At 53.7% G+C, this 15,378-nt stretch overlaps 1 protein-coding gene across 2 annotated transcripts in view; it reads left to right on the forward strand.

Moving 5' to 3' along the window:
- The first annotated feature begins 1,038 nt into the window (after positions 1 to 1,038).
- The window catches only part of HIVEP3 (HIVEP zinc finger 3), a 69,959-nt gene continuing 55,619 nt past the window's right edge, over positions 1,039 to 15,378 (forward strand). For both annotated transcript variants that reach the window (XM_042022483.1, XM_042022484.1), the window contains exons 1-2: positions 1,039 to 1,144; positions 5,912 to 11,582. In XM_042022483.1, the coding sequence (XP_041878417.1) occupies positions 6,468 to 11,582 (5,115 nt within the window). In that variant the 5' untranslated portion in view covers positions 1,039 to 1,144; positions 5,912 to 6,467. The remainder of the gene's footprint in view (positions 1,145 to 5,911; positions 11,583 to 15,378) is intronic.

Raw genomic sequence — 15,378 nt, forward strand, 5'->3', positions numbered from 1 at the left:
ATCCCGGAATGATTTGGGTTGGAAGGACCTTAAAGCTCATCCCATCCCACCCCTGCCCTGCCATGGACAGTGACACCTCCCACTGTGCCAGGCTGCTCCAGCCCCAATGTCCAGCCTGGCCTTGGGCACTGCCAGGGATCCAGGGGCAGCCCCAGCTGCTCTGGCAATTCCATGCCAGCCCCTGCCCACCCTGCCAGGGAACAATTCCTGCCCAAGATCCCACCCAGCCCTGCCCTCTGGCACTGGGAAGCCATTCCCTGGCTCCTGGCCCTGAATCCCTTGTCCCCAGTCCCTCTGCAGCTCTCCTGGAGCCCCTTTAGGCCCTGCAAGGGGCTCGCAGCTCTCCCTGGAGCCTTCTCCTCTCCAGCTGAGCACCCCCAGCTCTCCCAGCCTTTCCTCATCGGGAAGGTGTTGGGATGTGCTGGGATGTCTGTGGAAGGTGAATGTGGAGCAAATGAATGATTTCATTAAAACTAAAGGTGGTATAAATGCAAATATTGAGACTAAATATGTGCTTTGGAGGAAGGGCTGGGCCAGGAAGGGAAATAGCTTGTCCAGGAGGAGAAGTAATTGGTCCAGGGGGAATAATACCTGGTTCAGATGAGGAATACCTGGGCCAAGAGGAGGAATATAGGAATACCTGGTCCAGGAGTGGGAATACCTGGTGCAGGAGATGGAATACAGGAAGAGGGAAGTAACTGGTCCAGGATGGGAAATAACTGGTCCAGGAGGAATAACTGGTCCAAGAGAAGGAATAACTGGGCCAAGAAGGGAAACACCTTGTCGAGGAGTAGGAACGCCTGGGCCCAGAGGGGGAGTTCTTGGGCCAGCAGGAAAAATACCTGATCCAAGAGCAGGAATACCTGAGCCAGAGGAGGAACACCCCACAGCGCTGTGTTGTCTCTGAGCGTTGGTGTCACCCGAGGGAGGGGATGCAGCCCCAGGGGCTCCCCAGCCGTGGCACTGTTTGTGCCCTGCTGTGGTTACCTGCTGCTGTCTCCAGCAGGGCCTGGCTGCTCCTCGGAGGTGGCACTGGGATATCTGCACATTCTGAGCCCAGTCTGCTCTTCCTCCCACAGACTGAACTCAGCCGTGGGCAAACGAGAGAGGGACACCACCAAAATTCCAGACTCCCCAGTCCACTGTGAGTAACCTCTGCTTTTCCCACCCTGGGGGCCTCCCCCGCCCTTTGCCGTGGGCTCCACCTGGCAGCAGGACCTGCCTTTCTCCTTGTCCAGTTTATTTTGCTTTCACTTCAATTTATTTGAGAAACTTTTGCCTTTTGAGTCCTCCGAGTGCTTCATTTTTATATTTCTGAGTTACAAGAGGTGATTTCAGGGGGTCTGCCCCTGCTGTTGTTTGCATTAAATCCTTCTCTTCATCAATCGCTTGTTCAAAGCTAATTTGGGGCCTCCCACAACCTCCAGGTAGCACCAAACTCTCCACCCCGTGCTTCTCACATCTGGTTTTATACACAGGTCGAGGTGTTTTGGAAGAGCTGAGGAACACCATCAGCTACTGCAAAAAACCTGCTGTTTGTTTTCCCCCCAGATGTGCATCTCCAGATTGATTAACCCCTAATTAAAAAGGGGTACATGCTGGATCCTCCCACAGGCAGGGCACTTTAGTGGCTGCCAGTTCTGTCCGTGGAACAGAAATAGGAGCTGGTGCTGTGCCTGCTTCCCTCGCTTGCACAAAAGTTGGAAGATTTAAAGTTTATTTAACAAATTTAACAATTTTTAGCAAAGTATTTAACAAATGTCCAAGGCGGTTGGTCGTTAAATTTGTCTAAAGTTTGGCTTCACACTTGTGTCCAACAAAGACGTGGATTTTCCAGCAGCCCACCAGGCTTTCCCCATAAGCCTGGAGTCCCTAAGAACAGGCTAAAATTGGGTGTATACAGAGAGGAAATTGCTCTTGTGGTTGGAAAAGGCGGGGCTGTGACAGCTTCCCAAAAATCCCACTGGAAAATCCTGATGTCTTCTCAGTGATGTTCCCACTTGGAGCTCAGGCGCCAGGCCCAGCATTTCTCATCCCGTTCAGGAGGGGTCTCAACCCCAAATCTGCTGGGGAAGAGCTCGTGTGGGTGGGGTGATGGTCCCGGGCCTGAGGCTGGGCAGTGGTCAGCTCTTCCTCAAAGCCTTCAGGAGGACTTGGGAGAGGCTTAGGACTGGGAGAGGTTTAGGATTGGGAGAGGTTTAGGATTGGGTGAGGTTTAGGATTGGGTAAAGTTTAGGACTGGGTGAGGTTTAGGATTGGGAGAGGTTTAGGACTGGGAGACGTTTAGGATTGGGAGAGGTTTAGGACTGGGAGATGTTTAGGATTGGAGAGGTTTAGGACTGGGTGAGGTTTAGGATTGGGAGAGGTTTAGGATTGGGTGAGGTTTAGGATTGGGTAAAGTTTAGGATTGGGTAAAGTTTAGGATTGGGAGAGGTTTAGGACTGGGAGAGGTTTAGGATTGGGAGAGGTTTAGGATTGGGAGAGGTTTAGGACTGGGAGAGGTTTAGGACTGGGAGATGTTTAGGATTGGGTGAGGTTTAGGATTGGGTCAGATTTAGGACTGGGAGAGGCTTAGGACTGGGTGAGGTTTAGGACTGGGTGAGGTTTAGGACTGGGAGAGGTTTAGGACTGGGAGAGGTTTAGGATTGGGAGAGGTTAAGGACTGGATGATGTTTAGGATTGGGAAAACGTGTGCCTGGCCCTCCTTGCATGACCCATTTCTGCCATAATAAGGTCGTTCAGAATCCCAACAATTGTGACTTTCTAGAAGAGCGTTTTTCTGGGCATTTTCTCTCAGGCTTTAGGGTAAAATTCTGGTCCCATTAAAATCAGAGGGAATTCTGTCACCGATTCCTTCCATCGGGGTGGCAGCCTTTGTTTCTGGCACTGGGAACGCAATGGGCGTTCCTGCTCGTGTTTGCTCCACTGCATCTCAAGTGAAACCCTAAGAAATCCTGTCTGAATAGAAAGAAACGCTGGAATCCCCAGTTTGAGTGCCTGTGCCTCGGACTGGGCCGCAGACATGTGATGGCAGCAGCTGGAAACCGTGTGCCAGATAATCCCTGCAGCTTTTTCCTTTAGGATTTGCTGTTGTTGTGCCAGTGCCAGGCTCGGGATGCTGAGGGGAAAATATTGTAGGGTTGGAGAATCACGGAATATCCTGAGCTGGAAGGGACCTCAAGGATTATCAAATCCTGCCCAAACAACCCCAAATCCCACCCTGGGCATCCCTGGCAGCGCTACCCAAACGCTCCTGGAGCTCTGGCAGCCTCGGGGCCGTGCCCATTCCCTGGGGAGCCTGGGCAGTGCCCAGCAGCCTCGGGGGGAAGAACCTTTCCCTGCTCTCCAGCCTGAGCCTGCCCTGGCCCAGCTCCAGCCGCTCCCTGGGTGCTGTCCCTGTCCCAGGAGCAGAGATCGGAGCTGTCCCTCGGGACGAAGCTCCTGATCCTGATGAAATCTCCCTTCCTCTTCTCCCTCCCTCTGGATTCTTAGTGGAGAAACCCTCCCGGGCTGCATGTTTTTTCTCCTGTTTTTTGTTGCACTGTTAAATTTTCCTTGGAGAAGTCCCAGCCTGGATGAACTGATCCAGCCAGGAGAGTTATCCTTTGCCATTGGCATTCCAGGAGCCTCATTCCCAGTAATGGAATAAAGATGTCCAAAGTAGCCTGAGCTGGCCCGGGATGGCCCCGCTCGCTGCTGTAGGCAGCCAGGTGTGTTTGTTTGTTGGCTTGTCCTTGAATTGTTCACTTTTGGGCAGAATTCCTAAAAAAAAAAAAAAGTCAGCTGGGGCCCATGTGTTCATCAGAGGAGAACGAGGAACATCGAATGGTCTGGACATTTGGGGTAATATTGAATCAACTCAAGAATTTTCTTTGCAAGCCTCACTGCTGTACATTTAGGAATTGGTACGTTGCCTATAGCAGGAAATTCAGTATTAAAAAGTTGTTCAGGTTGAGTTGGGAATTCTTAAGTGTGAATACTTGAGCTTGTGGCAGCTCACTCTGCACTTGCTGAAAAAATCCCCACCTAAATCCACTTCTGCCTGGTTAAAGTTCTCTGTCCCTGCTTAAATCCACTTCTCCCGAGTTAAAAAGCTCTGTGTGTCACGAGTGGGGCAAACCCCAGCAACGTGGGCAGAAATCAAGGTGATAAATCAGCCCCACGAGTGTCTTTGATCTTCAGTAAGTGCTGGGCTCAAAGTCTAGCCCAGACCACGCTCAGGGTTAGTCAGCACTGAGGGCTGCTCAGAAAACGGCTTTCAGAAGGTAATTAAATCCTTCTCACAGCAACGAGCCCGACCTCCTCAGCAAGTCAGGGCAAGAGCAGGTGCTCTGCAGGTCCTGGGAAGTTTGGAGGTTGTACTGGAGGGGAGCAGGGCCTGGATTTGGGGAAAAGGAAGGTGAAGTTCAAGCCTAGGACTGATTTTGTGTCATTGCCCTGAGACCTGGTGTCACAGCTGGGCAGTAACAGAAGCCACTTGTCCAGTGAGTGAAAAATGGCATCTCAGGGCCACCAGTGTCCCTGAACTGAGCCCCTCGCGGGGGATGCGTTGTCCCCGTTGGGTCCCTCAGTGGCAGCTGCCTCTCTCCGTGACAGAGTTGTGTCCAAGGACTTGCACCCTAAATTCGGCCATCTGAGGTGATGTGTCCAAACAGCAGAAGGTTTTCAGAGAGTTTTGTGAAGTCTGGCTGGTCACGATGTGTCCCTGGGTGTCCCAGCATTGTTAGACTCTGCTAATTAAGTTACATCCCCTTAAACCCCACGTCCCTTTTCTCATTGAGCCCACAGGGTTGCAGGAGTGAATGAGGTGTGGGGAATCCCTGGAGGACTTTGTGGTTCCTCCTGGTGGATCTTCACTCTTCAGGAGGAAGTCAGGCTGTCACAGAGCTCAAATCTCACTCCCTTGCTCCTCCCTGCTCTGCTGGACTTGCACTTCAGCCCCATCCCCAGGATGAGAACACCGGGCTTGGAACACTTTCCCCCTATTAAACCAAAGCAATCCTGTCCTAGCGAGGTGCAGCACCCCGGGGCAGGCAATACCTTCAGAAAGAGGGACAAGGATTCATTTCTCCTGATAGATCACACCTCTCGGTTCCCTTCACTCAAAAAGCACTGCCCTTCTTTTCCTTCAGAGCGTCCCACCCGTCCTCTACTCCATCTCTTGGAGACACCGGCTGATTCCAGTGCAATTCCCTCCCGGAGTGTCCCATCACAAGCTGCCCTTGCTGACCAGGGTGGTTAATAGGGCTTGAGAGGTCCCATCCCCACTCATTTCAAGAGGGTTTCCCTTTAGGAACAGCCCACGATGGCAGCCCTCACGTGTGCTGCAAGAATTGGATTTGCACCTGTGTTTGGTGACAAAAGGCAGGAAATTAAAGAGGCAACGCTCCCACAAAAGCTCCTCTTTACCTGCCTTTGTCGTCGGTGACGCTGAAGATTAGCACAGCTTAAGAGCAGCTTTCATCCAGAGAAGATCTCTCGTTATTTGTCAGGGCTGTAAGAGGCGTGAGGCAGTGCTTTGGTGTCAGTCAGTTTGGAAGGGAAATACAATTATGAAAACTTTAAACCCCTACATGCTTGCAGGAGATTAGGAGGAATCCGAGTTTGAGAGCGTTTTAACGCATTTTTCCAAACTGTCTCTGTTTCCAGTTCCTGTCTTTGGTTGCTGCCCCACAGCCAGGTTTTGTGAGCGTTAAACCGAGTCCCTGAGGTTTGCCTGGGTGCAGTTTATGTTTAGGTTGCCATTAAAATAATGTCTTGTGAATGGCAGACATTCAATGAGTTATTCTGAATTATTTGTGTGCAAAATATTCCCTGTGAACCCCCCCAGAACGAGCAGCGTTTAATTACTTACACACAAAAGCTAAAGTCATTTTTTTTTTGTCTGTTTTTCTTTTGGATGTAATTACAGAAATGTGGGAAGTACTTTTCCAAGGCTTTTGAACTCCAAAGTGGAACAGAAGGAAGACACAGGGGGACATCCACCGTTCAGTGTTATTTTCCTTGCACAGGAGAAAGAAAGGGAAAAAAAAGGATCTTTCTGAGATGAGCACTAAAGTCTCAAGTTTTCAAAGCTTTGCATAACAAACAAGAGACACATTGTGGGTTGCATCTTGACTTTGAAGGCTTGCCACTGTCAACTGAAATAAAATGGCAAGGTTTAAAGCCTTAACCAAGTTCACAAGGAAAATATTTGGACTGAAAGTTTTGGAAAGTTTTCTCTCTTTGAAGTAGTTTGTCATGTGTTACCAATGTGAACTTTATTGACCTTGAAACGTTTTTTTTTTGAATCAAATAGCAACTAGTGACACTTTAGTAAAATCTTAAATCAACAACCATCTCCTGGCGGCTCCAGCTTCGTAGCAAATGCAGGCAAAACAGGGAATCTACAGAGGAGACCTTTATTATTCGTAAATGAAGCCTGCCAAAACCTTCCCGAAATAGCATTCAAAGACCCTTTTAAGGTCATGGATCCTGAACAAAGCCAGAAGAGCACAAAAAAGGCTGAGGAAAGTCCAAGAAAGAGGCTTCCCAAAGGAGAGGCTTTCCAAGGCAGTATTTCATCCCCAACTACGTACCAGGGCAGCTCTGCTCCTTCCCAAGGAACCCCTCTCCGAGATATCATCTCGCCGCAGCACTTTTCCGGCTCTTTGCCCGTTCCGCGAGAGGAGCCCCAGGAGAAGCCCGGCCACCAGAAACAACCCAAGCCCTCCTCCTTCGACCACCCCGCCCACGTCCCGCAGCTTCAGCAGCACGCACTGGCACCAGCATTTATGTCCCCGGGGAAGCCGGAGCATGTCCTGGAAGGTCCCACATGGCAGCTAGTTGATCCAGTCAGACCAGGGCCCTCTGGCTCCTTCCCATCCCCCGGGCTGCACTCCCACCATGGCCAGCTCCTCCCGTCCCACTCGCCCATCATTCCCGCGGAGGACATGCCGGCTGTGCAGAAGGTCTTCATCCCTCGCCCTGCCCAGGTGTCCCTCAAGCAAGCTGAGGAGGTGCACAAGAAGGAGAAGAAGCCTCAGAAGCCGGGCAAATACATCTGCCAGTACTGCAGCAGGCCCTGCGCAAAGCCCAGCGTGCTCCAGAAACATATCAGGTCCCACACGGGGGAGAGGCCCTACCCCTGCATTCCATGCGGCTTCTCCTTCAAGACGAAGAGCAATTTGTACAAACACAGGAAGTCTCACGCTCACCGGATAAAAGCTGGGCTGGCCTCAGGGATCGGAGCAGAGATGTATCCATCGAGCCTGGAGATGGAGAGGATTGGCGGGGAGGACTTCGAGGAGCCGACAGAAGGGGAGAGCACGGACTCGGAGGAGGAGACGGCAGCAATGTCGGGTCATGCCGTGGAGCTGTCGCCCAGGCAGAAGCACACCCTGCTCTCCAGCAGCCTGCTGAGCGCAGGGAGCCAAGGCTCCAGCCATGACCGCTGCTCATTGTCCCATTCCAGCATGTCCCAGTCCCTCGAGGACAGCTCCCAGTTCGTGGAGCCGTCGTCGGAGCACGCCCTGAGCCATAAGTCCGAGGACACCCACACCATCAAGCAGAAGCTGGCGCTGCGCCTGAGCGAGCGCAAGAAGGTGATCGATGAGCAGGCGTTCCTGAGCCCCGGCAGCAAAGGCAGCACCGAGTCCGGGTACTTCTCCAGATCCGAGAGTGCGGAGCAGCAGATCAGCCCTCCCAACACCAACGCCAAATCTTACGCCGAGATCATCTTTGGGAAGTGCGGGAGGATCGGGCAAAGGACGGCGGCGCTGGCTGCAAACACCACCCAGGGGTTCCCACACCTGTCCGGCGACGAGAAGCCCAGCATGGTCCCGCTGTCTGTGCCTAGAACACAGGTGATCGAACACATCACTAAGCTAATTACCATTAACGAAGCCGTTGTGGATACCAGTGAAATCGACAGCGTGAAGCCCAGAAGAAGCTCCCTATCCAGGCGTAGCAGCATTGAATCCCCAAAGTCTGGTGCGTACAGGGAACCGTTTCAGTTCGATATCAAGTCTGGTTCCAGCAGCCAGCTGGATGCAGCGAAAGTGTTGGCATCCCACGGTGAAAAAATGAAGCCCGAACAATCATTGTTGTCACTTCAGCAATCCCACAGTGCCACAGAGACAGTGCCTCTCCTAAGAAGCCACTCAATGCCTTCTGCTGCATGCACTATAAGCTCCCCACACACCTTTAGAGGTAGCTACTCATTCGATGATCACATCATGGAGCCTGAAGTCTTAAGCCGCAGCCAAGCGTTTTCCTCCCACCCTCGAATGCTAAAACGCCAGCCAGCTATCGAGCTACCCTTGGGAGTGGAATACGTCTCGGAGGAGGTCGGCTCTGCCAGCAAAGAAACTGTTCCCAAACCTCCCGAGGAGCCTGAAACCAAGGAAAGCGATCTTACCAAAAAGTCCCGCAAGGGCCCAAAGGCAAAAGGGTTCATGTACGAGTGCAGTGTGTGCGGCGCTCGCTATAAGAAGAGGGACAATTACGAGGCCCACAAGAAGTACTACTGCTCAGAACTGCAGCTCTCCAAACCCCGCTCTGCCACATCCCACACCTCGTCGGAGCCAGAGAAGAGCGCGGCAGATCCCGATGTGTGGCCCCAGATGATGCATTACAAGCTGGGCAGCACCTTGGAGCTCACCCCGCTGCGGAAGAGGCGGAAGGAGAAGAGCCTTGGGGACGACGAGGAGCCTCCAGCTTTTGAATTATCTGACACCCCCTCCTCCAGCACCGGCCCAGGCGCTCAGTTTGCAAACCTGGCCTCCTCTGATGTGGCTCTAAACCTGACCCGTGAATCCTTGAAGTCACCAGCAGACTCGGGAAAATCTGCACCTTCCGAGGCCAGTGCCAGCTTCCATTCCAGGAACACCAAACCGGCTTCGAGCACGGAGGGCAAGGAGAGGAGAACAACCTCGAAGGAGATCTCTGTCATCCAGCACACGAGCTCCTTTGAGAAGTCGGACTCCATCGAGCAGCCCAGCAGCTTGGAAGAAGACAAGCCCCTGTCCCAGTTCCCATCGCAGCCCACGCCCCAGCACAGCCGCCCCCCTCACTCCCTGCAGCCCAGGCTGGTCCGCCAGCCCAACATCCAAGTCCCTGAGATTCTGGTCACGGAAGAGCCGGACAGACCAGAAACAGAGCCAGAACCTCCTCCGAAGGAGCCAGAGAAAACCGAGGAATTCCAGTGGCCGCAGAGAAGCCAGACTCTTTCCCAGCTCCCTGCGGAGAAACTCCCACCCAAGAAGAAGCGGCTCCGGCTGGCAGAAATGGCGCAGTCCTCCGGAGAGTCCAGCTTTGAGTCCGTCTCTCTCACCCGGAGCCCCAGCCAGGAGAGCAGCCTATCCCACGGCTCCAGCCACTCCATCTCCTTTGATCGGGACGACCACACCAAGCCAGAGTCGAGTAGCCAGCCCTCCGAATCCCACCCAAAACCTCCTGGCGTTGGCTCCCATATGCTGATGGTCCCCAGCCACCATCACCATTCCAGGGAAATGCGGAGATCCGCGTCCGAGCAGACGCCCAACGTGTCCCACCCTTCCCAGATGTCAGAGACTCGCAGCAAGTCCTTCGACTACGGGAGCTTGTCGTCCACTCCTGCCTCCACCCCTGGCCCCTCCACCTCCTTGGCCCCCCAGGAGAGGAGGAAGTGCTTCCTGGTGCGGCAGGCCTCCCTCACCAGGCACCCCGAGCACGAGCCAGACCCAGCCCCACCGGGCTGGCCAGACACGGAGGATCCAGCTCCTTCTTCCAGTAAATCTCCTGCCACGAGTCTGCCCCATCAGCCGACCTCGTCCTCCCCTTTGCCCTCACACGGCACCTACCCGAGTGACAAGAGCCAGCCAAAGGACAGCCCCGAGCCATCCTACAGCCCGCCATACACAGAGGCGCTGCAGGTGTTCCACCACCCCATGCCACAGCTGACACTGCACGAGAAGCACTTCATGGCCCCCCAGGTTTCCATATTTCCCTACCAGCACCTCCTGCCGCAGCCGGGGCAGTCTGCAGAGCTCTTCGCTGCCCACACCATGTCTGACATCCTCTCTGCCCAGTTCTCCATGCCTCAGATCCCTCCCTCCATATTCCAGACCCCGCCGCTGCCCCTCCCGCAGACGCTCATCCACCCCGGCCCGCTTCACATCACTCCTCCCTTGATGTCTCACCCTGCTGAGGTGTCCTTCAGGCACCCTTCATTCCTGCCCGTGCACTACCCTGGCTCCTCCCCGATCCCCTCAGCCTTCTTCCTGCCTCTCCAGTCTCAGTTTGCTCTCCACTTGCCAGGCGATGCTGGTGGACATTTGCCACAGATCAAATCCAGTTTGTTCTCGGCAGCAGGAAGCTCCAGCCTGTCCCCATGCACGGATTATGACTCGGACAGCAGGTTGCACCCTCTGACCTGCACAGCGAGTCCCGCGGTGTCTGTCACCGTGACCCAGCTCGTTGTCCCCACCCGGACGGAGCCCATGGTGTCCCTGGTTGTCCCTGTTCGCATCCAGACCAACATGCCCTCCTACGGCAGCGCCATGTACACCACGCTCTCCCAGATCCTGGTCACGCAGTCCCAGTGCAGCTCCTCCACCATCGTCCTCCCCAAATTTGATGACCGCCAGCCCAAGGGCGCCCTGGTGTGCAGCGCTGACGTCCATGGGCTGGGTTTTGACCTGGCCCAGATGATCACAGAGGAGCAGAGGAGCCTTTTCCAGAGCCCATACCTGAGAGTGCCCCTGCCCTTGCCAGAACGAAAGGGCTACATGCCCCTCACCTGCCCCTCGGACAGCGTCCTCGGCCTGGAAGGGGGCCCCTCCACAGTTGGAGGGAGCAAAAGGATGCTGTCCCCAGCCGGCAGTTTGGAGCTTACGATGGAGACACAGCAGCAGAAGAGGGTGAAGGAGGAGGAAGTGTCTGAAGCAGAAGAGAAGCTCGAAGTGGTGAAGCCGCCCAGTGCAGTAGAGGAAGGGAAAAAGCAGGATAAATCTCCCTTCCTTGCAGAAAGCCAAGACAGGGTTGAGGTTGAGACACCACCCAACGTGTCCGTGGAGCAGTCGGAGCCAAAGGAAACCCTGAGCAGTTCCCAGCAGGCCGTGTCCCGCTCGGGTTCCCCGAGCTTTGAGGCCCTGCAGGAGTACGAGCAGCCAGCTGGCAAACAGTTCCTCAGCCAGGAGCCTCTGCAGCCCGTGAAGAAGGAAGACTCCAAAGAACCGGTGGAGCAGCCTCCACCAACCCCTGCCAGCACTGCCCCCGTGCCCGAGGGCGCCGCCAGTGCGGGGAAGGCTCGGGAAGGCACAGACACCAAGAAGGTCCTGCAGTTCCCCAGTCTCCACACAACCACTAATGTCAGTTGGTGCTATTTAAACTACATCAAGCCAAATCACACCCCGCAAGCGGACGGCCGCTCCTCGGTGTATGCCAGCTGGTGTGTCAGCCTCTACAACCCCAACCTGCCCGGGGTGTCCACCAAGGCAGCCCTGGCCCTGCTGAGGTCCAAGCAGAAGGTGAGCAAGGAGACCTACACCATGGCCACTGCTCCGCGGCCTGAGGCGGGCAGGCTGGTCCCGGCCAGCTCCAGGAAGCCCAAAATGACCGAGGTAATGCAATCCTATCTCTTTCTCCTGATCCATTTGGATGCGTGGGCAGAGGGGGCTGAGGGCCGGGGCGTGGCTGTGCTTAGGTTGGTTGGGGTTTACTCGTCCCGCTGGCGCTTTGAGAAGCGCCTGTTCTCGGTGAAGCTGTTAGAGTGAAGAACCCAAACCCCACTGAAACCCCAACCCAGGAGGCAGGAGAGCCTGCTCCAAGGCCAGGTTTCTGTTCTCCAGTTCCTACTTGCCTTGTCACCCAAAAAGTAGGAATCACCACCACCACCCCACGAACCACCACGGCTCCAGCACAAAGGATTAGACTTCATTTGCATTTGTCTTGATATTTCAAATAGCTTTATGGCTTCTTTTTTTTTTTTTTAATGCTGTTCTAATTCCCTACATTTTGCATGTTAGAAATGGAAAAAAAAGAAAAAAAAAAAAAAAGGATTACCTTGGGGAAATGGGATTCTGTCTGGTTGTGCATCTGCTCATCTCACATTAATGAACATGGAGAGGCATGCTTAAAAGTATTTAAAAAATATTAAAGGGAGATTTGCAAGTGTATTTAGGCCCCTGAAGAAGCACAAAGGCTGGCAGTGACATTTATAAAAGTGCCTCAGCGGGGCAGACACGTTTTGTTAAACGCTCCTGTGGTTTGGTCCGTTTGGTCCATAGCTGCCCACCTGCTTTTCCAGGTATTTGAGGACATTTTATGCCTGGTTTTAGAGTTAAGACTTCGCAGTGGCTTCCCAGGGGCAGAGCTCCCCCAAGGCAGTGCCCACACGGGCACAGAAGTCTTTAAGACGCTCCTGTGAGCTGCCTAATTTTATGTATCTCATTTTAAAGCCAGACTTTACCCCTCCTGCTTAATGCTGAACCAAACAGATCCCTTTAATCCAGATCATGTTCATGTAGATTAGCAAACAGAATCGCTCTAAAGATTTTGCAATTTGATATTCATCTCAAGTCAATTTATATTGATGGATTATTCATTTTATTTCTGTGTCATGAAATGAACTCTGAATATTAAATTTATCATAATCACTGCTGCAGCTGCTGCTTATAAATATGTCTTAAAATACACAGTAGAGTGGCTTTGATTCAATAAATCTTTATTTCTATTCAGCATTTCCATCGCTCTCCTGCCAAAATCCAAGAGACAGATTTCCAGGGACACAGGGGCAGATAATTACCTGAGCAGTGCAATAACCACACTGACATTTATGCACTATTTTTCCGAGGGTTTTATCTGAGTGCTGTCGTAGCATCCTCGATTTCAATCCCTTAAGGAAGTGCCTGTGCTGCTCTGAGCTCTGCTCTTTGCCATGGTGCTAAAACGCACACCCCGTGTGTGTGTCCAGAGGTACGAGACCCCCACGCCCTGAAGGGACGGGCTGAACAGCGATGGTTCAGCCCTCACTCATCCAAAGCCACATTTCACCGCATGCATGTCCCCCAGCGCCTCCTAAACCCCCTCACAAAACCCCTCCAAGCTGTCTGCTGGTGCAGGTTCAGGTTCCCGTGGCGCCATTTGCAGAAGGAAGAGTTTGCCCTGCCCAGTTCACCTCCATTCAATTGGCCTCCAAGGGCTCTGGAGAGGGATTTGTGCCCCTCCAAGGGCTTTGGAGAGGGATTTGTGCCCCTCCAAGGGCTTTGCAGAGGGATTTGTGCCCCTCCAAGGGCTCTGGAGAAGGGTTTGTGCCCCTCCAAGGGCTCTGGAGAGGGATTCGTGCCCCTCCAAGGGCTCTGGAGAAGGGTTCATGCCCCTCCAAGGGCTTTGGAGGGGGATTTGTGCCCTTCCAAGGGCTTTGGAGAGGGATTCGTGCCCCTCCAAGAGCTCTGGAGAAGGGTTTGTGCCCCTCCAAGGGCTCTGGAGAGGGATTTGTGCCCTTCCAAGGGCTTTGGAGAAGGGTTTGTGCCCCTCCAAAAGCTTTGGAGGGGGATTTGTGTCCCTCCAAGGGCTTTGGAGAAGGGTTCGTGCCCCTCCAAGAGGAGGGAAACGGTGGATCCTAAACCCAGCCCTTTGTCCCCGCGTGGCTGGCAGAACCCCTGATAGCTGCAGTGGAGGTAAATGGAATTCTCGGCAGGCACAGAACTGATTTGTGCTCAGTGGGAGCGAAATCCTCCGTGCAGTGCTTAAAACACACAGCTGGCACGGGCGGGGCAGCAGCGGCTGCCAGGACGTGCAGGAGCAGTAGCATCACTCCAAGGCTGGGAGTCCAACCCTCAGCTAACTCTGCTCTGGCTCCTTCCCTTCAACATTCCCTCCTTTCTGCAACTCCAGGCTGTCACTCGACCCCCCAGGAGATGTAACAAAGCTCCGCTGTTCTGTACAGTCATGCATGCAGCAAGCAGTAGTTCCGTACGTGCTGTCTCCGTCCTCGGCTTGGGGTTTGAAATTTTCCAGTGGGATTTGCTGAGCAGATAATTCTGGAATTCTGGAGTGGCTGCGGGCTCCAGCGTGCATGTAGGGATGGCTGGTGACACTGTACTGGGGCGTGCACACTCTGTACATTCGAACGAGACTGTAAAAGGGGATAGCAGTGACTGTATGACTTTGGCTCTCCGGTGCCTTTCATCTGTCAATGTTTTTGTGCTTTCGAAAGTTGCAATAAACAAACCTCGTGCTACATCTAGCAAGTCAATTGTTTTGTATTCCTCAGCAAACCTGCGAAGGTTGTCCCCAGCAGTGTTCTGAGCCCATAGCTCCCATCAAGAGGTGAAGCCCCAACCCTAAAAGTTTAAATTTTGAGGGTTCTGAGTGTGTCTCCTGACGCTGGTTTCCTCGCTGTTATCTCCATGCCCAGAGCCACCAGCTCGAGACCATTCCTGCTGTTAAATATTCAAATGGTTCCTGGCACTGTTCTGCCCCAGACCCTTTCTCATGAAATTCCTGGCACTTTTAGGCAGACAGGACAGCACAGGGACCATTCCCAGGAGGCTTTAGGAAGGATGTGTGGATGGTGTGGGCATGAGGCTGATCTGGCCCCACAGACAAAGAGCAGCCCTGGGTGAATTTAATGCTCTGAGCTGAGCTCCTGAAATTCCTGGGCAAATCTGAAAGGTTTCACCTCATTTCCCAAAGCGACTTCTGGGTTATCCCTGCTCCTACCAAGCATCCCGTGGCAGCTCCAGCAGCTGCGGGGGCTGGGTTACATCCCCCTGGATTCTGCCGGTTTCCGTTTGAGCTGCTCACTCTGTGGCTTCCCCCAAAACCAGGGGAGACAAAGAGGCTCCGCTGGGGTGATTCATCCCCCTTAGGACAAGGCTGAGGTGGGGCAGGGGAATCACCTGGGGAGCCGCCACTCCTGGCAGCCAGAGCCAAGGGTGACGAGCTCTGCTTTGGGCTTCAGGGGCTGCCTTCAGGCCAAAAACTGCTCACAGATGCCTTCAGCCTGATTCCATAAATGACAGACAGTGTGAGGACACGGGGATTCAACTGGACGGCAGAGTTTCTGTGCGCAGAGTGACCTGGGGGAAAGGCCTCTGCTTTCCTTTCTCTGGAGACCCCTGGGTCTGTCCTGTTAGGGTTTAGGGGACCAACACCCCAACATTTCATTCCAGGCATGGAGAGCTCTCCTGGGGTCTGTCCTGTTACATTTTAGGGGGCAACACCCCAACATTTCATTCCAGGTGTGGAGAGCTCTCCTGGGGTCTGTCCCGTTAGGTTTTAGGGGGCAACACCCCAACATTTCATTCCAGGCATGGAGAGCTCTCCTGGGGTTTGTCCTGTTAGGTTTTAGGGGGCAACACCCCAGCATTTCATTCCAGGTGTGGAGAGCTCTCCCTGGATTTGTCCCATTAG

This window comes from Corvus kubaryi, unplaced genomic scaffold, assembly GCF_017639235.1.
Source record: "Corvus kubaryi isolate FWS band 111438036 unplaced genomic scaffold, C.kubaryi_AGA036_p1.0 37209, whole genome shotgun sequence".
Lineage (NCBI taxonomy): Eukaryota > Metazoa > Chordata > Aves > Passeriformes > Corvidae > Corvus > Corvus kubaryi.